We start from the raw sequence: 24,935 nt of genomic DNA on the forward strand, positions 1-24,935 counted from the left end.
GTATGCAGGTCTTTCACTGTTGTGGCCTCTCCTGCTGTGGAGCACAGGCTCCGGACATGCAGGCTCAGCGGCCACGGCTCATGGGCCCAGCCGCTCTGTGGTATGTGGTATCCTCCCGGACCAGGGCACAAACCCATGTCCCCTGCACTGGCAGGCGGACTCTCAACCACTGCGCCACCAGGGAAGCCCCGGAAAAAAGAGTTTTATATGTGTTTCTTGATTTTACAGATTTTTGCCTGAGGGCAGGCCCTAATCAGTGTCACGCAGGACAGCTAACACTCAGATAGATAGAAGTATGCAGTCTTCATAGCTAAGAAATTAGAGGTCAGAGTTCAAGGCCACCATAGCAACTAGAAAATAAAAGGTAGGGAGATCTCAGAAAGGAGAGAGACATAGAAAGGGAGCTCAACACTGTGCATAAAGGTTACCTTAATCTCTGGATGATCTCTGAATTACATAATAAGTAGCCCAACTAAGGCTTAAAGAACTCAACAAAGGAGAGACAAAACTTGGAGTTTGAGTTGTCATTAAATTACCTGCTTAAGAAAATACTCTTCAGAGAAATAAGAATAATCCACTGTCTCTACAATACATCAATGACAATGTTCAAGGTATGAGTCAAAATTACTAGACGTATGAAGAAACAGGAAAATGTAATTCTTACTTAAGAGAATGGCCATTTAATGGACAATAACCCTGAAATAACACAGATGTTAAAATTAGAAGACAAGAATTTTAAAGCTAGTAATTTAACAATGCTTAAGCATGTAAAGGATAACACTCTCATAACTAACAAACAGATAGGAAATGGCAATGAAATGGAAATAATTAAAAAGTAGAAATTCTCGTATTGATAAATATAATATCTGAAATGTATGGGTCCATGAGCTGGTTGGAGATTGCAGACAGAAGAGTCAGTGAACTTGAAAAAAGACCAATAGAGAGTGTCTAATTGAGAGAGAGAAGGAGAGAGACAGAGAGAGAAAGAGAGAGGAATACTGGGGGGAATAAAAAAACCCCAGAAGCTCTCAGGGGCTATGGGACAATAGCCAAAGGTCTTAAAAATGTGTAATTGGAGTCACAGTAGGAGGAGTAAGAGCAAATAGGGCAGAAAAGACATTTAAATATATACATGCTAAAGATTTCCCAAACTTGGTGAAAGACAGGAATTTACAAATTCAAGAAGTATAGCAAACCTGGGGGAGGAAGGATAAATTTCCAAAACACAATATCTGGGCACACCATAATAAAAACTAAGATTAAGGGAAAATCTTAAAAGTAGCCAGAGAAAAAAAATACACTGTACATAGGGGAAGAACAAAATAAATGATGTTTGACTTCTCATAAGAAACAATGGTGCCAGAATACAATACATTGACATCTTTAAGTGTTGAAGGAAAAAAGAAGAAAACTAAGAAGGTGGGGCTTCCCTGGTGGCACAGTGGTTGAGAGTCCGCCTGCTGATGCAGGGGGCACGGGTTCGTGCCCCGGTCCGGGAAGATCCCACATGCCGCGGAGCGGCTGGGACCGTGAGCGATGGCCGCTGAGCCTGCGCGTCCGGAGCCTGTGCTCCGCAACGGGAGAGGCCACAACAGTGAGAGGCCCGCGTAGCGCAAACAAAACAAAACAAAACAAAACAAAAAAAAACTAAGAAGGTGTGTTTTTGTTTGTTTGTTTGCCAGTAGACCTGCAACAACTAAAGAAATGCTAAAGGAAGTTCTTCACGCTGAAGGGAAATATCAGGTGGAAGCTTAAATTTTCATAAAGAAATAAAAAACAATGGAAATGGTAAATATGTAGGTAAACACAAAAGATTATGCTTTGTTTCTCAGAACTTGTTTGAAATATGTATGACTGTTATGGACTGAATTGTATCCTTTTAAAATTCAGATGTTGAAGCCCAACCCCCAATACAACTGCATTTGGAGATGGAGACATTATGGGGGTAATTAAGGTTAAATAAGATCATAAGGGTGGGGCCCTGATCTGATAGAATTGGTGTCCTTATAGGAAGAGTAAGGTAATTAGGAAGATGTGCAGGAATCCAGGTGGGTGTACAAAAAATACAGTGAAAGCCTGGGCAGGAGGAGAGAACAGGGAGGCATCTGTTTATGCAGAGCTGGTCTTTGTATCCATGAAGTCATTCCAATTAGCTAATGTGACATGCTGGGGACACACCTAAGTCTATATACCTAGATCCTGTCAAGGCTGATACACATAAGTTTCTCTCTCATGGCCTTACAAAGCCTGCCAACTATACGTGCTTTAATACACTTGGTAAGAAAGTCACACTAACTGATACAATAATTGCTTCTCAAGGAAGTCTACAAGAGAACTGTAAGAAAAATTCAGAAAGGCAGCCCTATAAAAGTCAGGTTCAATTCTGGAAAGATCTGGGGCTTCCAGTAGCTGACTTGGGTTTGAATCAAGGCTCTCCCCATTTACAACTGTTAAGACCTTGATCAAGTTACCTCACTGTTCTGAGCCTTAGTCACTAGTAAAACTGACCACATAGACATGCTGTGAAGATCAGATGAAATCCTGAATCTTCACGAGGGCCTCAATGTGCTGAGCATAGAACAGATTCTCCCAGTCGGGGTAGTGCAATCTACTTTTATGTGCTATAATAAATTATAATTGTCAGTTCCATATGCAGCTTTCCCACTAGATGATAAGCCACTGGAGGACAGGAATCATGTGTGACCATATTCTTGCCTGGCCCAGAGTAATCCCTCAGGAAATCTCTGTAACGTGCTGGAAAGAGTGACTGAATGAAGGGATGGCGTCACTACCTCTAACCTGGACAGCACTGAGTACATGGCAAGCTCTTCATATGGAAGAGCTGGCTGACCCCCCTGAGGCTAGCCCCAGGCTGAGGGGCTTTGGTGACAAGGAAGGAGGCAGATAGGCACTTGCAATGCGCCAATTCTAAAACTCCAAGAGCTAGAACCCTGCAACATTATGACCCTGTGGCCCAAATTTATAAATTTAAATTCTGGCTTCAAAAAATTCAAAGGTAACTCCCCACCAAGCCCAGTTGTCCCAGAAAGCCAATCTCACCATAGGGGCAGCTTAGGAAATTGTCTTAGGCTCTCTTACCCGATGCCTCCCCCAATAAAAATGACTTCAAGTAAGACAGAGAAGAGTGCTTGGACAGAGGGATGGCTGAGGTCCAGTTGGAAATAAGCTTCAGCATCTGGACACAGTGACTGTACCAGTTGGTGCTCTGTGGAAAAAGCCTGGGCAAAAAGTGATGGTTTTTGCAAAACTTTCTGGAGAGTGTATCAACAAGCACGAGACAATCTTTGATGGGTGTTTGGTGAACTGAAGTAAATCATCCATGGGAATGGGGTATGTGCCCTTCTAAGAGGAAATAAATAGCAGCAGCACAAGCTTGAAATGAGTGAAAAACAAGCCCAAATCTCAGACAGATGAAATTGCAAAGGCTCCAGAGCCAGAAAAGATCCTATCCTATTTTTTTCTTCATCCTGAAGTTAACCAGATGGAGATTTTTTTTTAAAGTACCAATCTATTCATATACTTGGAATGAAGGATTTTGCTTTGTGATGGAAGATCTGTATTTAATTGTAAAAATGAAACAAAATATCTTTTTTCTAAATCTAGAGTTTAGATAAATTTTGTTTCTTTTTTCTTTTTTCCCTCTCTTCTTTCCCCTTCTTTACTTCCCTCTTCTTCTTCTATCTCTTCCCTTCTGCTTTAGGTGATATATTTACAACTGCATGTTTATAATATATTCTGGACAATGTAATAATGGAGCAGCCACTTTCAGACATAGCTTATGGGAGAATATGTACATATGAAACACGGAATAAAAGCAATGTAACTTCCTCTTATGGTGTTCTGTATGATGACAATAGGCTGTAAAACCGGTGATAAACCAGAATAAGTAAATGGAAAGGAAAGGTGAGTACCAACGGAAACAGGTAAAAAGGCCATTGACAGTGCATCAGGAATCTCTCCAGGCTGTGCTTGCTACCCTGAGTTTCAGTTCTTCATGTGTAAAATATGGATAATAACTGTACCTAACTTATAGGCGTATCAGAGCATTAAATAAAATAGGACATGAAAAGCTCTCGGAATTGAGACTGGGACATAAGTCTTCAAAATAAATATTAGGCATTGTGATTATTATGAGTATCATTCAAGGATTAACATGATTTTATATATATATATATACATATATATATATATATATATATATATATATATATATATATAAATCTTTCCCACGGGAAAATGTACTCAATAAGGGACAATTGTTGTTGTTATTATTATTGCCATCATCGTTATTATTTTTATATCTCTTTATTTTATAGGTGGTTTCTGTCTCTTTGCTTGGCCTCTCTGGAGTGACGATTTATTGGACAGTCTGTTTTGTTCTTGATTCAGATTTTGCCCCCATTATGCTAACTTCTCGACTTCCTTAGATTTTGCTTTTTGTAACCCATGGGTAAGTCAGTCATACCCCATTCCTATGTCTAATGAAACTCTAAACATAGAACTGCCCTAAGTGTAACTCTACATGCAACTTCATTGGTTGATGATGCAAAATCAACTAGCTAGATAAAGGCCAGAAAGTCCTATGATTCTTGTCAAAAACCATAGTGGACTATTATGAAAATTTTATTAATGGTCAGAAAAGGGTCATTTTTTAAAATTTAAATTCAGGCTTAGGAAACAGGCATAACGAATTCTTGTCCACCAAGATACGTCATAATGTTTGGGCAAAGATGGCTTATATCCATAGCAACAGAGCCAACTCTGAGTCAAATACTGGTAAAAGCATTTCTAGACTGACACAGACGGTCAATTAGTAAACTAACTCTCTGAAAACCTGTTGATGGACAGCTTCATGGACAATGCATCCTGCACAAAGAGTTAGTTTATTGGATTGTTATCCTTGTTAAAAAAGACTCTGGGTTGTGTCTGTTATGACTTCTGGTTCTCCTAAAGGTAATTATACCATGATGTGGGCTTGAAAAGGGCTATGTTTCAGTAATGGGTTTTCTATGTGTCATAGAAAGGGAGTGGATATTTAAGTGGAAAGTTGTGTAAATACATAACACTAGTTTAAAGAGGAGACTGTAAAGTTTCAATCCCACTGTACCTTAGGCATCGAGTGATGTCTTTTTCTTGACTTTTCTAGAAAAGTCTAATTGGTTATTAAGACCTATCAGACGTTATTTAATTTATACTCACTGTGCTTCCCTACTAGACGATGAGCTCCTTAAAACCAGGGACTAATGGGGGGACTAATCCAGGTATCTCTACAGCCTGGCACAAGAGTGAAGGCACAAAACATGCTCTTTGAATCCAGCCGCCCACCTATGCGTGCATCAACTTTGAGAGAGAACTTGAGGCAGCTAAGAATAAAAGAGAAACACATGAAGAAATGGAAAATTAATGGTTATTTGTATCCATATCCAGCTTGAGATCAGATCACTTTTGATTTGGCTGGACATTTAGAAAAGCTGGTAGGGGAGCAGACCATAAACAGATGATTTCAATACAACATAGTGAATGTGAGGCTGAGTTAACTGAGCCTGGATCTTACTGTCCCTTGCTTTCCGCATTTAATCCTTCCAAGGTCTGCTGATCTCTTGACCTCAATTCTCAGTCATTATTGCCACTGTCCATTATTGCCAAAGTCCTCATGGCTTTTTGTCTGTGGACTAACCTATTAAAGTTGGTCTCTCTTCACCCAGCCGTGCACCCTCAGGCCTGCTTCCTGATGGCTGCTAGCCAGTTTTTATAACAGAGATCTGACAACACCCAAAACTATTCCAATCTTTCACCTACTCTCTGTGGTCTACTACCTGAAGTTCAACTCCTTAGCATGTTTTACAGGGACTTCTGTTTGGTCCCTGCCCAGCTCTCTAACTTTTATTGTAAGTCATTCTTCTAAGAACAGTTTATGCCACAACTGAAATTCTGCAATTACTCTCAAATATGCCTTGCTATTTTTCACTCCCATGTCTTTGTTCCTAGGCAAGTTCTCATACCTAGAAGAATATCCTTACCTTTCTGTGTCTGGTTGGTCCCTATTTATCATTAAGGTGCAGTACAAATGCTTTCTCCCCTGAAAAGAATTCCTTAATCTAGCTTTGTGCGAACTCTGTGCCTTGTACCTCTGGTATAGTACTCATCTCACTTTTATAGATCTTCTGTCTTCCCTATGAGATGACCCCATGAATTCAACACATTTTCTCCAAGCACCTTCTACGAACCAGGCACTGAGCTAAATACAAAGAGGAGTACGATATAACCCATGCCTTTAAAGAGTGCGTAGATTTCTGGAAAAGACAGATTATCTCAGAATGCGCTAAGAACTGGAGTTACATCTTAAGGATCAAGTAAAACTAGCAAGTGATAAAGAACTCTCCGAGTAGGGAAAGAAGCATATACAAAGGCACAGAGGAGCAGAATAACAGGAGCCATGGGGAAGCTGTGAGTAGGGCAATCTGGCCTTCGTGACAAGTACATGGGTGAGACTGGAGGGGACAGACCACAAAGGGAATGATGTGCCCAGAAAACTATCTGAGCTATGTCCCGAGGGCTACAGGGAACCACTGAAGGATTCTGGCTGGAGATTAACATAGTCCTTTTTACCAAGTAGAATATTACTCCTGTTGCCGTGAGAAAAATGGGTTGTTCTGTGAAAGAAAGATAGGTGAGAAGATGGGTTAGTCATCAATGCCTGGATCAACATTGATTCCTTTGGCAAACACGGTCTACATATGCTCCATATGTGAGACTTTGTGCTAAGAGAAAGTTAATTCTTCTGATGTAGGAGTCTGCAAACCTTCCAGATCCTGGGTATACGGGGAATGTGACAAAATGGACTAGTCAAGGGTGTAAAAACAGTAAAGACCACATGAAGAAAGTGTCAACTTACCAATTTTCCAGTAACGCTCTGGCCACCTTCATTCAGCCAGAACCCAGGGACCATGGCTGAGAAATAAGGGCCCCAGACTCCTGGTACAAAGATCGGGTTTTTGCTGATCTGGAAAGAAAGGGGCAAAGTATGTGAAAATATTGTCCCTCAAGGCTAGAAGGAGCCTTATCCTCCTCCCATGTGATGTTTCTATGACCACGGAATTCAGCTTCTTATTAAATACCTTTGACGGCGGGGAAGTTAGTCCTGACAAAGGACGGGCCTGGCTTCACCTCTGGAAACCTTTCTGATAAACTCATTCAGGCGTCAAGGTAGCAAAAGAGATCATTTTGGAAAGAAACTGATGTGACAGTTCCTGGCCAACTCCCTCTCTGTGGTAGACTGATTGTAATAATGGTCCCCATTTTCTAGCTCTCCCTGCTTCCACCCACTGTGCAATATGACTTCGCAGCACCTCTTGTTGAGAGGTGGGGTTCCCAACCCTTGAGTCTGGGTCAAGCTTGTGACTCGGTTTGGCCAACAGAATGAGGCGGAAGTGACACTGTGCACCGGTTTCCCAGGTTTAGGCCTCGACAACTGTGTGCTTCTGCTCTTCCTTCTCTCCCTCTGCCACAAGAACATGCCCCAGCGAGGCTGCTGGATGGATATGCAGCAAGCTGAGTCAGCTCAGTTCTCACACGTGATGTTTCAGATACGTGAGAGGGCCCAAACGGGATCAGCAAATCCTCGCAGTCCGCCGGCAACTGACGAGCCCGAATCACCAGCATCACCCAGCCAATCGATAGACTTGTGAACAAAAATACATGTCCTTTTGTATACCGCGAGGATTTTATGTTTGTTTCTAACCTAGCATTTTAATGGCACGAAATAACTGATATATCCCCCTCCTTCTACAAACACTGATTAGACACCTAATAGCATACCATTTCTCTCAACTGGGTGCTGAGGACACAGAGATGAATCAGAAAGAGTTCTTGTCTTAAGAAGCTCCTCATCTCAGGGTAGTTGGATAAGTAAATAGTCAAATAGAAAACAGTGTGGTCCATGGGATGGTAAAGACAAAACATAGGATACTGTGGAGGGGCACAGTGGGTGAGGAATGAAATGGTCCAGAGATGGCTTCTGAGAGAATGGGACATAAGCTTAGACTAGTAAGATTTAGCCAGATGAATTAGAACAGGCACTCCATGTCAAGGGAATAGCTTGAACAAAGACATGCAGGTGAGAGAGATGCTCTCATTATTCAAGATACGGCAACGTCTTTTTTTGGTAGCAGACCATGGAAGCCCATTAGGTGTTAGGAAAGGACATCAAGAGATGGACTGGGACAGGCAGGGATGGACCACGTGTTCACTCATCTGGAATGGCACGAGCTTCTCATCCACCCAGCAGGGATGAATGCTGAAGTGATATTATGGTTGTGGAAGGGTATATTAAAAGGTAGGGAGGAAAAAGGAGTTAGGCACACTGGGTCTACTCCTGCATGTCTTGAGGCTGGGCAGAGAATCTACTCATTCATTTATTCTACAAATATTTATTCAGCCCTTACTACGCCTGACCCTGGGGATATAGAAGTGAACTGAATCTAACCATAATTTCTGCCCTCATAAAGTTTATAGTGCAGCACTTCTTTAAATGTCTGAGCTCTAACTATTCTGGTTCTCTTTTCACTAAATGAGTGATTCCTCAAATCAGCAAGAATTCCACCCTCCAAAGAGGAAGGGGGTGAGGGAAGGCAGGAGACTATACAATATTATCAACTTTAAACTTTGCCAAATAAAGGTAATTTATAAAAGGGTAAATTTAACACTTAAGGAAAAAGAATAATCTCAGGGGGAAAAAAAAGGTTTGTTTGTTTGTTTGTTTTCCTGCAAGAAAAGACAGTTTAGCTTTCATTGACATATTCACTCATTTCCTTATGGGTTCAACAGATGTTTCCTGAGCTCCTACTGTGATCCAGGCACTGAAAGCAAATGTAAACAAAAAAGCATAGTCTCCACCTTCACGGAGCTGTTCTCTTCAGAGTGAGGCAGACTAGGGAGACCAATGATTCAGGTTTGGCCAGGATTCTCCTAGTTTTAACACCAGAAATCCTATGTCCTGGAAAACTCTCAGTACTAGGCAAAAGGGACAACTGGTCACCCTAAGATGGATATCACACAAATGTATACATACAAACTGTGATAAATAAATGAAAGACTATCAAAAGGTATTATAAGAGCTCATAAGTGAGGGACCTAATATAATCTAGGGGTCAGATAAGGCTGTTCTGAAGAAGTGATATTTGAATTAAGATGAAAACATACATAGAAATTATTCAGGTGTGAGTATATGTATATCTGTCTGTATTTGTATATATATGTGTGTGTGTGTTTGTGTTGATATATGATACAGAGAGCGTTCCAGACAGAAGAAGCACACACTAAATGGTCTTCATTTTTGTCTCTCTGTCTTTGCCAGTGGAAATTTTATCACATGCCAACTCTAGAAACTACTGCCCTATACTGCATGCCCCAGCTGCTTTGGGGCAAATAAGACAGCCCATGCCAAGCACTTGGGATCCAGGGTTTGGACAGGTGGATGGATACCCACCAAAGTCAAGCCATCTCTTTTCATGCCCTGCACCCCTTCTCTTCCAGAACTCTTCTAGCACCATCAGACAGATTAGTTTCAGAGAGGTTGCACATTGTCCACAGTCACACAGGTAGTAAACGGCTGAGGTGGGACTTGAACTCAGGTAGATACTGGCCTCAAATCCCAGGATATGCTTTTTAAAAAACAAACAAACAAGCAAAACTTGTATACATAAATTGCTTAGGAGAGCTTTGCATCACCTCCCCCTACCCAAACCCCAAACCCCACGATTTAAAGATGTTCCTGCATCAGCTTTTGCAGAACTCCATTGGCAGACTGGGGCTCTGCTGCTCAGAAATGGCAGGTGAAGGCTCTGCCTGGCTCTGTCCAGAAATTTCTGAGTTGACTCCTGCTTGTGCTCACTCATTTGGAGTGGTACACGCTTCTTGTCAGATATCATGACTCTGATGGACAGGGACACAGAAATATGTTCCCCAGAGCACCTCCAATCACTCCCAAGCTCTGGGAGAAAACAAGTAATAGTTTGTTTTGACAGAGAGAGAGAGTGAGCACATTCATGTATTTATGTGTGCTTTAATCCTTTGCAATAAACGTAAATACTTAAAAATATTTTTTTGTGAAAGCTCTTTCCATGCTGATGGCTATCCTGGCCTGAAGGCTGCTCTGTGATCCAAAAGGAAGGAGCACAGTTGACTCCACTAATGACAGGTGTCCTTACAGGACACTGACTTTCCAGCAATAATGTGCTGTTGGCAACAACAGCAGCTACGATTGACTGGGTACTTACTAAAGGCCATATTCCAAGCACATGGCAGGAGTTAGATCACTTAATCTTCACAACGACCCTAAAGGGAAGAGTCTACCATTATTCCTATTGTACAGATGTGTAAATTGAAGCAGAGACTTAAATAGCATGCCCTAGGTTATAAAAATACAGAGCAGCCAGGCTCTATAGGTTCTGTATTTGTCTCTGCCAAAGTATGCCCTTGATTTTAGGCTACCATTGATTCTTTGAGTCCTTCATTTACTTTTCAAGGGCAGAAAGCAAGGGTTATTAGAGCCAACATAGACTCACTCAGATTGAACCAACCTCCTAGCCTTGATGACAAGTAGGTTAGGGAATCTTCACGAGCAAAAGGCTTTTGATCAGTTTTCCCCCATACACTTGTGAAGAGCAGAGGAGAAAACAAGGGTTGAGTCAAAGATCTATTTGATTCTATCCTGACTACCATGTTCCAGCCAGGTGACCTTATAAAAGGTAATCTTTCTGAGCCTCAGTTTCCTCAGTTCCAAAATGGGAAGAATGACATAAATGTGGGAGGACTTTTGTGAAAATGAAATAAGCTGTCACATATAAACAGCTTATTATATGTTAAATACCAAGTAAATATTAGTTCTCCTTGAAATGAGGCTTGCATGATGGGATAGTCAGGTGACTGGGATGAATGGCCACAGCCAAAAGTAACTGCAACCATTAAGGAGGTCTCTAGAGTCATTCTTCATTTTATTTAGCCAATGGTCTTAATAATGAAGTAGAAGATGACAATACAGAAGCAAAGTTTATATTTTCAGATGGTATAAACTTGGAAGGACTACTTATTGTGAGCCATGCCCAAAACAAGATTCAAACTTACTTTAAGAACTAGAACATTAAGCAAAATACAGCAAGAAAGTAGTTAACATTTATTTGATCATACAGTTAAAATTCTGCACATAAAAGGTACTGGTAATATTCTCTTCCATAATATCCTTTTTCATGGGTCGTGGTACATGAGTATTCAATTTAGTATTGTTTAAAGTGTATGTAGACCTTTGACACATTCTTTAATTATGTGTGATATGAATAAAGTTATAAAAACCTGCAATAAAACAAAACATTTGGGACTTCCCTGGTGGTCCAGTGATAAAGAATCTGCCTTCCATGCAGGGGATGCAGGCTCGATCTCTGGTTGGGGAACTAAGATCCCACATGCCACGGGGCAACTAAGCCTGTGCGCCACAGCTACTGAGCTTGCGTACCTCAACTAGAGAGCCCACGTGCCCTGGAGCCCACGCGCCACAACTAGAGAAGAGAAAACCCGCATGCCACAACTAGAGAGAAGTCCACAGGCTGCAAGGAAGAGCCCACGCGTCACAACGAAAGACCCCGCGTGCCGCAATGAAAGATCCTGCATGCCACAAGGAAGCTCCTGCATGTGGCAACTAAGACACGATGCAGCCAAAAATAAATAAATAAATAATTAGAAAACCAAAATAAAAACAAAACATTTGGTTGCACACTATATGCTAGGCACTGAGATCAGCAACAAGGTTATAAAAATAATAAGGCAAAATAACAACAACAATAATAATAGAAGAAGAGAGACGAGGAAGGAGGGAGGAGGAGGGAGGGGGAAGAGGAAGGAGGAGCTGGAGGAGAAGAATTAACAATAAGGCACGGCCCCTCCTCCTCAAGGAGCTCCTAGTCAGGCTGGGCAGACAGAAGTGGAAATAGAAAAATTACAACGAAACATGCCAAGCGCTATAGTGAGGTGGGTGACAAGTGTGGTAGAAGCCCAGACTGCCTGGGAAAGGAGTGAGCACTTCACAGAGGTGACCACATGGGAGCCAGGCCTTGAAGGACGAATAAGTGCTTCTTTAGGTAGAGAGGGAGGGCATCCCAGGCAGCAACGATCAGAGTCATGAGGCTGTGCAAGCATCTTGATTCTCATGAGGGCTTAAAGTTCTGCATTTTACTTTATATAAAAGTTCACACGGTTTGAAGGATGGGTATATTTTTGCATCAACATATCCTACTGCTTGTCAAAGATTCAATTTTTAAAATACGGTGGCTGAAAAAAAGTCTCAGTGAAACCACCCTCAAAGCCAGGCAGTAAGAAGAAGAAATTATAATATAGAAAGAAGAAGAAGGAGAAATCGAAATCAAATAGTAATTGCTAACAGTTACTGTGGGCTTATTATGTGCCAGACTCTTCTAGGCTCTTTATAGACATTATCACATTTAATACGCATGACGACCCAATGAGACCCAGTGAGGACCCAATGAGGTCCTATTATTATACATACTCCACAAATGAGGACATCTCAGCTGAAGGAGGTCAAATAGCTAGTAAATATGGGAGGAGTAATTACAAGATACAAGCAGGATCCAAGTTATTATCTACCAGCTTATTTTTCTCTCTAAATCTGACTCTCCTTATCTATAAAATAAATGGATTGGACTAGAGATGTTTAAGATCTCACTTGTCTTTGAGACTAAGATTCCGGGAAGTTGAGTCATTCTCCCCTAGCTGGCCAATCAGAACTCTACAGCAAGCTATTTCAACACAGACTCTGCCCTCACATGCCCTGGGGCTCATGGGGTTGCATGGGGTTACCTCTTGGGGCTTCTGTAAGTATCCACTTTGTTCTACTGCCTCTCTGACCTGTGGCCAAGATTACTGAGGGGTTTTCTTGAGTGCCAACTTCACGGGTTATATTCAATGGCTACTATCTATAACATCTTACAGTAGCTTAGTAAATATTCAGCACATACTTATTGGATACAGACTGAGTTCAGACTACTATTTTAAATATAAAAAGACGGAAAGATGGGTGTCCAGAGCCACATAAATGACATAATCCCTGTCCTCTCGAAGTTTACAATCCAGTAGGTATTGGAGGGCAGGATGGGCTGGGTAGTAACTCAGGTACCAAGGGACTTCTGAGCGTACATTTGCATTCAGACTTAGAATAACCCTAAGAGTACATGGAGTCGAGCACGCACAGCCCGTTTTACAGGTGAAGACCCAGGGACGGGGACAGTAAGCAAACCACCCAGGATCACAAGGATCAGAAATGCTGGAGTTGGCATTAGAAGTCTCTATGTGCTCCTGCCTCTTTTCATGTCTGTGCCCAAGCTGGATCCATAAGTGGATGCCACTGGCTGACTTTGATCTAAGGCTATGCTACTGTCAGCTGAATTTCCCTGCGGTGATAAAACCCAGGCGCCTGCTCACACCTCTTTCTGGGAGTGTAGACTGGGCTAAGGGCAGGGAGCTGCTTCAGAGACGTCCGCTCTGCCTTCCCCCACTCCATCATCCCAAGCTTGGCCTAAGCCTCTGGCAGGGGCAGGAGGCAGGCTCCAGGCGCCAGTGGTCCTGGGAGGGAACAGGAGGTTTTGTTTTGAGTGTCTCCAGCCAGGTTGGGAATGTTCGAGGGTAGCCACAGGCATGTGTGGGGCCGGTGGGTATTTCCGTGGTGGCTCATCTCTCCCTCCAAATGGACTGTGCTATCGTCTTACTAGAAAAAAAACCATTTATACACATTCCAGACAACTCCCAGCTCACTACACAGTACAAAGAAGAGCACAGAGAATTCTGTTTATGAATGGGGGCTCTTAGCATTCACCTCTATCTTTGTACTTCTCAGATTGAATTGAAGTGAGCTGTTTGCCTCTCCTACGAAACGGTGAGGAACCACCTCTTATCTTAAAGGCAGTAAATAAACATGGTTTAGTACAATAATATGAGCATAGACCTTGGAGTCAGGAAAACCTGGTTTTCCATTCTGGTTTGGTCGCATCCTAGCCATGAACCTTTGAATCTCTTTGAGTCTCAGCTTCCTTATCTATAAATGGAGATAAAATCTCACCTACTAGAGTTTGGTGCCAGTCTGAAATGGTATAAAGTATACAATGATCCTAGGACATAACATGCTCTCAAGAAACGTGAAACACAGATGGTTTAATTCTATTCCTTTTTGGGAAAGTGGAAAGATGTGAGTCCAAAGACCCGACCGAAGTCAGGTCCAGACCCTACCCCATATCAGCTCTGTCTCTCTGGTGGGCTCTTCTTTCTCTTCCCTCCTGGATTTTTCTTACTTACCACAACTCTCCGGGTCAGCTCACACACTCCCATGTGTATTATGACAATTTTTATGCTGTTGGGTTTCAAATTTTTATCCCAAACTCCGAACTTGCTCCTGAGTTCCATACAAGACATTTGACCTGAACGTCTAATCGACATGTCCAAAACAGACCTTGAAATCCTTCCTCCTGGGGCTCCTCTTGTTCGGGGGGTCCCTGTCTCAGTGAATGGTACCCTATTTACCCATCCAGCAGGATATCATTCTTCCCTTCTTGATCTCACTCATCTGCTCTACTGTAGGTCACATGGACTATCAACTCTATTTTTCAAACACAAGCCTTTGCATTTCTCCCCACTGTCATTACATTAGTCAGTCCCATACCTTTTCTTGCTTGGGTTATTGCAACAGCAGTTAAACTGGCATCCCTGCCCCAAATATTGTCCTTCTCCCTGCACCTCCACAAGCCCCACTCACAGACTCTAACTTCCATACCTGCACCCCAATGATCCTTCTAATACACAAACCTAATTATATCACTTCCCTTACTTACATCCTTTAGATGCTCCCCACGGCATATGAGACCTTTCTGACCTGGCTTTGATCTGTTCAGCCTAATCATACATGTGACCATTTCCCCCGCCCTTTGCCCCATCATTTTTTACTGCAGCAAGCCCACCAAGGCCCAGAAATTCCCCAAGAGAGAAATTGCCCTAGAAATTCCCCCAATTCCCCTTTTCTTTCTCATCTCTGAGTCTTCATCAATTCTCCTCTCTCTGTCTGAAAGGCAGCCCCTCTCGCTTTCCCCTGACTAACTCTTACACGTCCTTTTGTAAGACTCTGCTCCATATTGCCTGCCCTGGGAAGCCTTCTCTAAACTCTGACTTCTCTGCCATTGCTGGGTTGAGTGTGCCTCCCTGCATCTTCCCTTAGCTTCCATATTGCAGGCTGTCCTAACACATGTTACATGTGTGAATGTATATACCTAGATCTATAAATACATACATAATAGGTATTTGATATGCAATATGTACATAGTATGCTCTGAAAATGAAATCATCACACAAATGTAGAGCATGGCTAAAATTATTATGAACGTAACAATCTCACTGGCATTAAGAACAATAGAATATAACATATGTCCAATCACCTATAAGTGACCCATGGTTAATAAAGCTCAGGCCTGCCAAATTTTCCTCTCCTCTATTTGGAGGTTTTGGAAAGGTCCAGAGTCCTCCAGTAAAGACTTTGCCTTTCCTAGAAACCAATTCCTTTATTTCGGTTTGAGCAAAACAAGAACACATGAAACCTGTTCACAGATATCCCCTGGGGCTTAGCAGCCTAAGCGGGCAGAGAGGGCACTGAGCAGGTGTATCACCCAACCAAATGGTTCCCAAATTTGGGATGGAGGGAGGCTGCCAGATACTGCCTGCAATGTCCTGAATTATTTGCAAAGGATTTTGGACTCCTTAAGCCTCACTCTTCATCATGCTGAAACCCACATGTGATCACAACAGAAATGTCATTCATATGTTTCTCATCCACTTATACTTAACGCAACTGAAGTTGATGGCAAGAGAGACTAAACAACCAAGGAAACTTTGGGGTCTTCCTAAAGTTCCCCCCTTTAGCTACACTTGGCCTTCCCTATACAAATGCCTGACTGGCTCCAGGGAGCTTGGACTGCCTTCAGCTTTGGAAGCTCTGAGAGCTGTATGACCCCAAAGATGCAAAATCATATCTTGCATCTTTTTCACAGCCCAAACAATCTGTGGTGGGTAAACAAGGACTGGTTTCTTCTGTAATGGGGGAGGGGGCCGTGGGGTGTCGGGGAGGGAGCTAAAGAGGAGGAGGGGTGCTCTGCACAGTATTTATTCATCAGACGGATTCTTAGCTCTGTTGCTCTGATGTCACATAGCAAATTGGACCCTCAGAATCAGAACCATATTTCCTATTTCTGTCACACCCTCCACGAGTGAGCACAGTACTATTGAGCGGTTCTCAAACATGGCTCAGCCGAGGCTCTTTTGATTCTAAATGAGCTGTCAGGAAAAGCAGCTCCCTCTACAGAATTTAGGTCTCCTTTAAAAAGATGCCTGGGAGTCGTTTCTCAGCCGAGGCTGATCGGCAGGTACAGAGGAGGATGACACAGCCTTTTCCCTCGTAACAGGCCCTTGGCACCTATGACACAGCGCTCTGTCAGACATGCTCTGATTTTAACTGCTAAGCTGTGGACACTTCTCTCCCAGCCCTGCTTCTGATCAGTTTCTGCATTTCCCTTATTAAGACTGTTTGCTTTAATACCCGTGTCTGGCCTCAGATATCATCTCATAAATCTCACCAGGGACTTTGATTTTCTGGTTTAACTCTCAACATTCTGTCTTAACCTTCTGTGTGACCTTGGCCCTTGGGGTGTTCATCTGAAAAATGGGGCACATAGGACCTCTTTTTACAGATCTGTAAAGATTAAATGTGCCACAGTCTATTATAGGCATTGGTGCAGTGCCTGGTACATTCAGTGACCCAGGGAAATGAAGCCCGTATTAATATCATCACCTCCATACTGGCCAAAGTGTGCTTCTTATTTATGGATTGGCATACATGTGGCTGTTTAATTTTAAAAAGTACGATCTGACACCCTCTTGACTAGAATTTTAAAGTAGGGTACAGAGGCTGTACTGGCTCTAGAGAACAGAGAGCAAGAATCAAACTATCACTCAGATGGGTTCAGTTCTATTGACAAGATCTATCACTGGGATTAAATACAATTGAGGCTTTACCCTGTTAATAGCATACTATATAAAGGCAAAGAGAGCCCTGGCTGATTTATACTGGGGTCTCTTTTGATAAAAGACTTCCTGTGCACATGTATCAGTCGTTGCCTTTTGGAAGTACTCCCTAAAGACCCCACTCCTGCTAATTAGGGAATGCTCAGGGGAATTTGGGCCAAGTCCATACAAGTCTAGACCTGAAGAATCCTTTTCGGTTTTTTTAAATTAATTAATTAATTTGGTTGTGCTGGGCCTTAGTTGCGGCAGGTGGGCTCCTTAGCTGTGGCATGTGAACTCTTAGTTGCAGCATGCACATGGGATCTAGTTCCCCGACCAGGGATCGAACCCTGGCCCCCTGCATTGGGAGTGCAGAGTCTTAACCACTGTGCAACCAGGGAAGTCCCTAGACCTGAAGAATCCTCATCTGCAGAACCCTCTCTCCATTTTTGGCCTCACAGAAGATGAGAAGGCCAGTCTGGATGGGCGAAGAGAACTAAAAACTATCCATAGTTACATGGATAGCTCCCTCAACGAATGACTGCAGAAGTATTATAAACTGAGAAGTATTTATGCAGTACGTAGGTAAAGGGGTTTACTCCATACATTTTCTCTGTAACAAAGGAGACTGATGAGAACATTAAACTACAGTGATGGTTGGATGGAGAAGGCCTGGAGAAGGGAGATAGGAAGAGAAGTTGTGAAACCCAACCTACTCTGGCTACCTACTGTGTTACCAGGGACAGCACACAGGTGGCACATGCAACAGCATGTCCACGGCAGATAAGTGATCGTGGCCCTCCGTCCTGCCATTTCTGGACGAGGCGTCCAGGGTGCTGGAGAGCCACTGCCGTCAAGTCAAATGAAGTGACATGCCCTGAAACCTCTCTGTCATCCCATGGGGGGCACTTTCACATACATTCCCCCACCTAAGATGCTGGGCAAGCCTGTGCCATACTTGATTTTGATGAGAAAGGGAGCTGAACTTCAGAGATATTAACTCAAGTTCCCAGCTTCCAAACAAGGCAGAATCAGGATTTAAACTCAAATCAGACCAAAGAGTCCATATCTTTTCTGAGACACTTTTTTTTTTTTTTTTTAGAGAGAAAAAAGGTTGTCAAAAGGAGAGGTAAGGACACAGCATGCAGAGAGCACCCTCTTCACTGTTTGGTCTGGAGCCAGCCCAGCTCCTCCTGGACCTTAAATAGAATATGTCCCTTGCAAATTCAACAGACATGATGGGATTTTCCTATATTGTGGGGGAGGAAAAGAGAGAGAACTCACACATTCCAGTGTATCTTTTCATACTCTCCATATTCAATAGCAGTTCTTTAGGAATGTTAAGGGAGACTCATGTTTAAAAAAAAAAAACCCAAAAAACAGAAACTACTTAAAAATTGTTTTTCTATTTAAATGAGTTCTTATAAAAGAGAAATGGCTTGTACCACAGAGGCAAGGGGACTAAAGAAGAAAGGATGCTCAGAGGGGAAGTTGATTGAAAGGGTATGCCCTGTGCCTGTACTCTTATAAAAGACCGGGCTAATACAGGCGATATGTAAACACTGCAGAACAATCAGAAACAAGTGAAATGGGGGCTTCAGAGTAACAGTGTTCAGCTGTAGGCAATGACCAGGAGGCAGCTTTTGTTATGAATAGATCCTCTGCATGTAAGGCAGGCCTGATTTTAACCCCTGGCTAGGCTATAGGCTATTTAGTGTATGAGAACGGACCAGGGCCCATCTGGATTACCTTAGAAAAAAGAATGCGGGTGGAGGTGGGGTTAGAAAAGGGAAAAAGGCAGCTATCTGTAAAATATAAAATATATGACCTGATGTAGGACAGGGTTACGGTTCTGGGAGAGTGGTTTAAATAGAGTTTCTGTGTAATTAATCAGTCATGTATTTGGCTTACAACAAAACAAATGACAATTACAATGGTTTTTATTCTTTTTTAAAGGCATTGCAAGTAAACAAGGGGGAAAGAGGGAGGGAAGGCCAGCTAACACTTGCCAAGCTGCCACTACGTGCTGAAGGCTTCATACATATTCTCAGGTATAGTCTCCATGAGAACGCTGCCATTTCCTCTGGTTTACAGATGAAGAAACCATGGCTCACAAAAATTCAAAGCCCTTGTTCATGGTCACACGGGTGCCAAGTGGCAGAATGGAGATTTGATCCAGGTCTGTCTGACTCCAAAAGCTCTTCCTACGATAGCTAGCTGCTTCCTGGATGCTTGGGAACCAGAAAAGTCAGATGAATGTAAGGGGGTTGGTGGAACCAGCCCTTCTCCTTCCCGGTTTTAGTTTGGGCTGTGGGTTGACAGAAAGGGACTCGTGGTGCCTGCAAGGGTAAGGGCACTGCCTAAGGGTACCCTTAATGAGCAAACCAAGCCTGGTTTCTGGAGCTCAGTATGCTTCCCTAGGGTCCTGCCTTTCTCCCTCTCTCCACTCATCATGCAGCAATCAGACACAAGATTAAATGAAACTGGCCAACAGGGCCAGCCTGGCTTCCAGGACGTGTGAATTCTGGCAGAACACTCTGTGTGTTGATACCCTCTGTGTGTGGTGTGCGCTTAGGTGCCATTGGCCTAGCAATCTGAGAATCTGGCTCTCACCTGAGGGACAGATGTCAGGGTTAGGAGTAAGAGCTATTTTTCCACTTCACTGGCCTGCCCTTGGAGGGTGGTGACTGAGCACTCAGCCATGGTAGGGGGAAATACTCCTCCACCCTCTATACCTGCCCCTGGGGGATACACAGAGGGGAGTGCTGGTTAACGAGGCCTGGGGGGCGGTGAGACTGCTTCCTGGAAGCTGAACAGTGCCATGAAGAAGAGGCATTCCGGTTCAGCCAGGTTGGGAATCACAGCCCATGCAGCAAGTTATGAGAGCCTGATGAATCTCGGTTTCTTCCATGTCAGTGACAGACAAGAGTATTCACCTTCCAGAAGGTCTGGGAAGATCAGAGGCAACAGAGAGAAATCCTTGACACACTGCCTGCACACAGTAAATAATCAACAAGTGACAGCTGATTATTTAACTTTCTGAACCAGGAAATGTTAAGCCAGGCAATGTTTAATCTACTTTTTTCTGAGTGAAGAGTGCAGACCAGCCTGGTTAATCCTGCTCATGTGCAAATAACAGAGGTGCCGGCAGAGGGTGCGGATGGCTGGAGATTCGGTAGGTTTTAGGTGGAAGAAATCTGTGTCTCATTTTTATGCCAGACCCAGAGGATGGCTTGGATCTCAAGTTGTGTCCCTAATGGGCTGATGGTAAAAAACACATCTAATGTTTACACTTGAAGCATTTCTGTTAATTGAGGCTCTGCACTCATCTGTGAAGAGTTTCCACAGCTGCCTTCTAGGGCTGTGGGGCTATTAGCTGTGACCATGCATGCAAAGCACTTGGTGTGGTTTCTGACACCAAGCAGGTCCCTAAGACAGGCGAAGAGAGGAGGGCCCAGGAAACATCTGGGGCCTGTGGAGAATCAAGACTCTCTAGAGCAGAGACACCTCACACACTTCTTTAGCAAACATTTAATTGAACACCTACTATGTGTCAAGCCTTGGAGAAACAAAGATGAAAAAGATACTGTCCTTGTCCTAGTTTTCAGTGTCATCATGATGTCTGACTGCTAATCCCAAAATGGCAAGAGACTCTGATAAGCACTTCAATAAAGGTATAAGTTCTTAGCACAACAATGGCTTGAAGAAGGTGTTATGATTTGGCTGGAATGTAGAATGCACAGTAAAATCACACAAATGTTGAATTGGCACATACTGTGAGCAAAAGCCTGGGTTACTGGCTTTATCTGCACTATCTCATGTAATAATTATTACAGGCCTGTAAGATAGGTATCTATATCCCCATTTTACAGATGCGAGAACTGAGGCTCAGAGGAGTTATATAACTTGCCCAAGGTCAGGCAGCCATGGTGCAGGACATGCAAATATTTAATGTCAGGCCTATGAGTGGAGGGCAGGCAGAGGTCAGATGATGAAAATCCTTTCACAATATGCTAAAGAGCAGGGATTTTTTTTTTTTCTTGAAGGCAATGGGAGAAATAATCCCAATGTATGTCTTGGTTGCTTTGTAGCTAGAAGTCCACAAACCCACTGATGCCCCTCTCAAGCACACATATTCTGGATTACCAGAGGCTGAAACTGCACAGTGGTTCATTTTGGTTTGTTTTGATTCACAACTGAATGCATAGTGAATGATAATTATCTGTTATGTTGCCCAAAAGTTCCTGCGGTCACAGGCTACGTAAGTGTTCCACACAGAGCTGGGCCTTCCCTGGCCCTCTGGAGCCTCCAAGCTCTGGATCAGCCTCCTGGTGTGTAAGCATGTGTGGTTTCTTGTACTTTGCTAAGTCAACAGTTCTAGGCAGGGGAAAAGAGGCTTTGCCTCTAATATATTTCTCCAGAAAGCCCTTCACTGCCTCACCTCATTTAATCCACCTACGCTTACCCAAATTGTGCTCTCTACCACCTTCTGCCACTCCATGCTTTGAATGTTTCAAACTTGCTCCTTTGACCTTGGACTTTTAAACCACCTGACCAGCAATGGCAGAAAACCCGATACATACATGTGAGCCTTGGACATCTCCAAGGGGCAGGGGAAACTGTCAGCCACTTCAGACCCGCTGCTGCCTTGATTCAGGTAACATCTCACCCAAGACCTTCATCTCCATCTCTCACTCATAACAAGCCTGATCTCAAGGGCCTGGCCTTTGAATTTAGTCTTCTATATCCTGACTCCTCCTGACAACTTTGGCTTAGGTGCCCTCCCCCAGCTCTCCTTGCTCTGAAAGCGCTTTTTCCCTTAGTGGCAGTGAAGAACAGATACTACGAGAGCCTCAAAACTGGGCGAGGAGGCTGCACAGGCCATGCCAGGCCTTTCTACAGAAGTTCTTGGTGCAGTTCAACACCACCACCTGGGCGTTATGGAAGGGTGGGCTTTTCGGATCCCCAAGACTGGGAGAGCCTTCAAGAACACCTTCAAGACACCAAAGAAAGGTGAGCATTCAGCACCACCACATCTTCAATGCTTGTCCCACTTCAGACCTGAATCCTAAGTGAGCGACTGTTTCATTTAAAATTCACTGAAAGCCGACTTTGTGTCAGGGGCTGTACCAGTCATTAGTGATACAGAAATGAACAGGCCACAATACCTGCCCTTGAGGAATTCACAGCCACTGAGTAAGGACAACATACACCCAACTAACAACAAACAAACCACACAACAAGCACTGTGATAGAGGTATGTACCATGGGGGCACACAGAAATCCACCTAATGTAGTCTGAAAGCTACGTTAGATGAGATGACGCCTAAACGAAAATTTAAAGGCTAAGTGGGAGTTAGCCAGGAGGAGTGAAATAAAGGGCATTTCAGGGAGAAGGAGAGGAAGCAGAGAGTGTAGTACAGCAGGGCTGGAGGAGAGAGAAGGGGAAGGAGAAGAGTGCAACATGGGGTTAGAGAGGTCAACATGGGCTACGCCATACACAGGGTCATCAAACTCGCTAAGAACTTAAGAGTACTGACTGCAGGGGGGTTGGGAAGGGGAAGAATAATATGATTCAAGCTGGTAGGGGAGATGGTGGCCAAGACCTTTGTCCTCTCTGGGACTCCACTTTGTCACCTATAAATGGGAGAATGCAATTAGGTGATCTTTAAAGTTCCCTCTGGGTCTCTTAACGGTTCTCTGAATGGATGATCACAGTTCTAGAAATATTTTTCATGCTGTAATACAGTTGGTAGCTAAGCATTATCAACAGGTGCCTGAAAGGTCTTTTAAGCTCTGAGAAGGGAGAAAGAACACAGAATTTGGCTCCCAGTGACTTGAGTTCAGGGCCAGGTGTGCTACTGACTGAATCTGTGGCTGGGTAAATCACTTATACCCTCTTTCATCTGTAACAGGTATAACAAAGCTTTTTAGGATCACTATAAGCAATAAAGAACACCAGTATTTCAAAATACCTGGCACATAGCAGTTACTCAAGAAATGCCCACCGACTATTAATGGGACTGGGCAGACTGTAGCTCAGTGTATCCTTTCAGCTTTCACTGTTTCTTACATGCTAGACTTTGAGTATCAGAGATGAATGCATCAGTGTCCCAGCCCTTGGGAGCTCAAGGTCTAGTGGCAGAGACACCCATTTGCTACATTTTTATAAAATAAAATGAGTGCAACAACATACATATGAATAAAGTGCTACAGTAACACAAAGGAACTTGTGATGACTTTCGCCTGGAATCATGGGAGGAGGCTCAGTTAATACAGGTGAGGCGCTGTTTAAGCTGGTGACCGACAGTTTATAAACAAGCTGTTTAATCTACTGTTCAATGCATCTCACTCCATAAAAGTTGTGAGAGAATTTATCTCCAGGTCCAATTTTGTCCAGTATAGCAGTTCTCAACTAGGGATTCTGATGAAATTCCTCCTCAAGCAAATGGTCTCAGGGAATAAAAATAGGGAGGAAGTAAAAAAAAAAAGTGAGAAAAAGCATAAGCTCATCTATAAGATTTTAACTTCTCCAAGTTTCATCATGAAATATTACCATCTTCTTGGTCAAAACCTTAATGGGATCTTATGAGGGAGGCACAGAGCTAAAATGACTGACCAGCCTCATCTCCCAAACCATTTCAGGGAAGACAGAAGATGATTTCATGTGCTCAACAGCCCAATATCATTTCCCCCATGTATAAATTAATTTACATTAAAATTACTCAATGAATTAAAATTATTTAAAAAGTTAATAAAAACTAAAGTTTCTAAATTTCCATTTTTGTAGGGTATTGTAAATATAAACAAATTTGTACACTTGAAAAAAAATTAGATGACCAGTTTACCAAAGCCGTTATTGAGAGACACCATTTCGCTTTATAATATTAATGGTTGGGGGCATTTCAACTGTTCCATAGGCCAAGTGAGAGAAGGGTTCCTTACGTAGCATGGTCACAGGGAAGGCCAGTCAATGGAAGAGATGGGCTATCTCCTTGACCAGTAAATGAAAGAAGCTTGAAGAAAATGACCTACATATATGTGCTTGGGACTTTATGATGACGAAGAGAAGAGGAAAAATAAGGAAGAGGAGGAGAAAGGAAAATGCTGAGGGATTAGAAAGTCTAGATTTAGGATTTATCCTGTTGTATGGAGTTTAAAGACAGCTACTCTACAATTCTACAACATGAGAAGGACCTGCGGTTGCCGAGTGAGTCATCTCTGAAACCTAAACATCAAGAAAGAACATGAGCCTGAGGCAGGACGATCTAATGGTGAAGACTAAAGTGAAACATAACCGAGAGCTTAGGGTTCTGGGGAGAGCGATAACATCTGACTAGGACAGAGGCACAGAGGAGGTGGTACGGAAATGGGGTCTCAGAGGATGCACAGGATTTTCGCAGGCTCATTGGGGCGGAGGTGTAAAAAAGGAAGGGAAAGAGAAGCTTTCTTGCCTGAAGAAATAGCATACGGAAAGGCCAAAGCAAGTCAGGAAGCATTCCTTGATTCAAGAAGTATTTGTAAGTGGCTACCATATTCAAGGCACTGTTCAAGGGTCTAGGGATATAGCTGGGAAGAAACAAAGTCCTGCCTTCATGGAATTTATATGGTGTGGTGGAAAATGGGCTGATAAAAATACAGGAAAATTCAAATATATAATCTGTCAGCTGTGATAAGGCTTTTTAGAAAAGTAAAGCAGGAAAGAGAGGTTAAGTAGTGTCATGAGGGCAAGTGTTGTTATTTTAATACAGGGTGATCTGGGTGGACCTTAACGATGAGGTTACATTAAACTGAGACTGCAAGGGAATGAG

The 24,935-nt window shown here is 43.0% G+C and overlaps 1 protein-coding gene across 15 annotated transcripts in view; it reads right to left on the reverse strand.

Annotated features, from left to right (window-relative positions):
- The window catches only part of FGGY (FGGY carbohydrate kinase domain containing), a 433,125-nt gene that overhangs the window by 146,884 nt on the left and 261,306 nt on the right, over positions 1-24,935 (reverse strand). For all 15 annotated transcript variants that reach the window (XR_012324582.1, XM_073789156.1, XM_073789205.1 and 12 more), the window contains one exon: positions 6,917-7,024. Coding sequence is in view for 14 of the 15 variants with exons in the window: in XM_073789156.1 (XP_073645257.1) it covers positions 6,917-7,024 (108 nt within the window). In the remaining variant the exon portion in view is untranslated. The remainder of the gene's footprint in view (positions 1-6,916; positions 7,025-24,935) is intronic.

This window comes from Tursiops truncatus, chromosome 1 (assembly GCF_011762595.2).
Source record: "Tursiops truncatus isolate mTurTru1 chromosome 1, mTurTru1.mat.Y, whole genome shotgun sequence".
NCBI lineage: Eukaryota > Metazoa > Chordata > Mammalia > Artiodactyla > Delphinidae > Tursiops > Tursiops truncatus.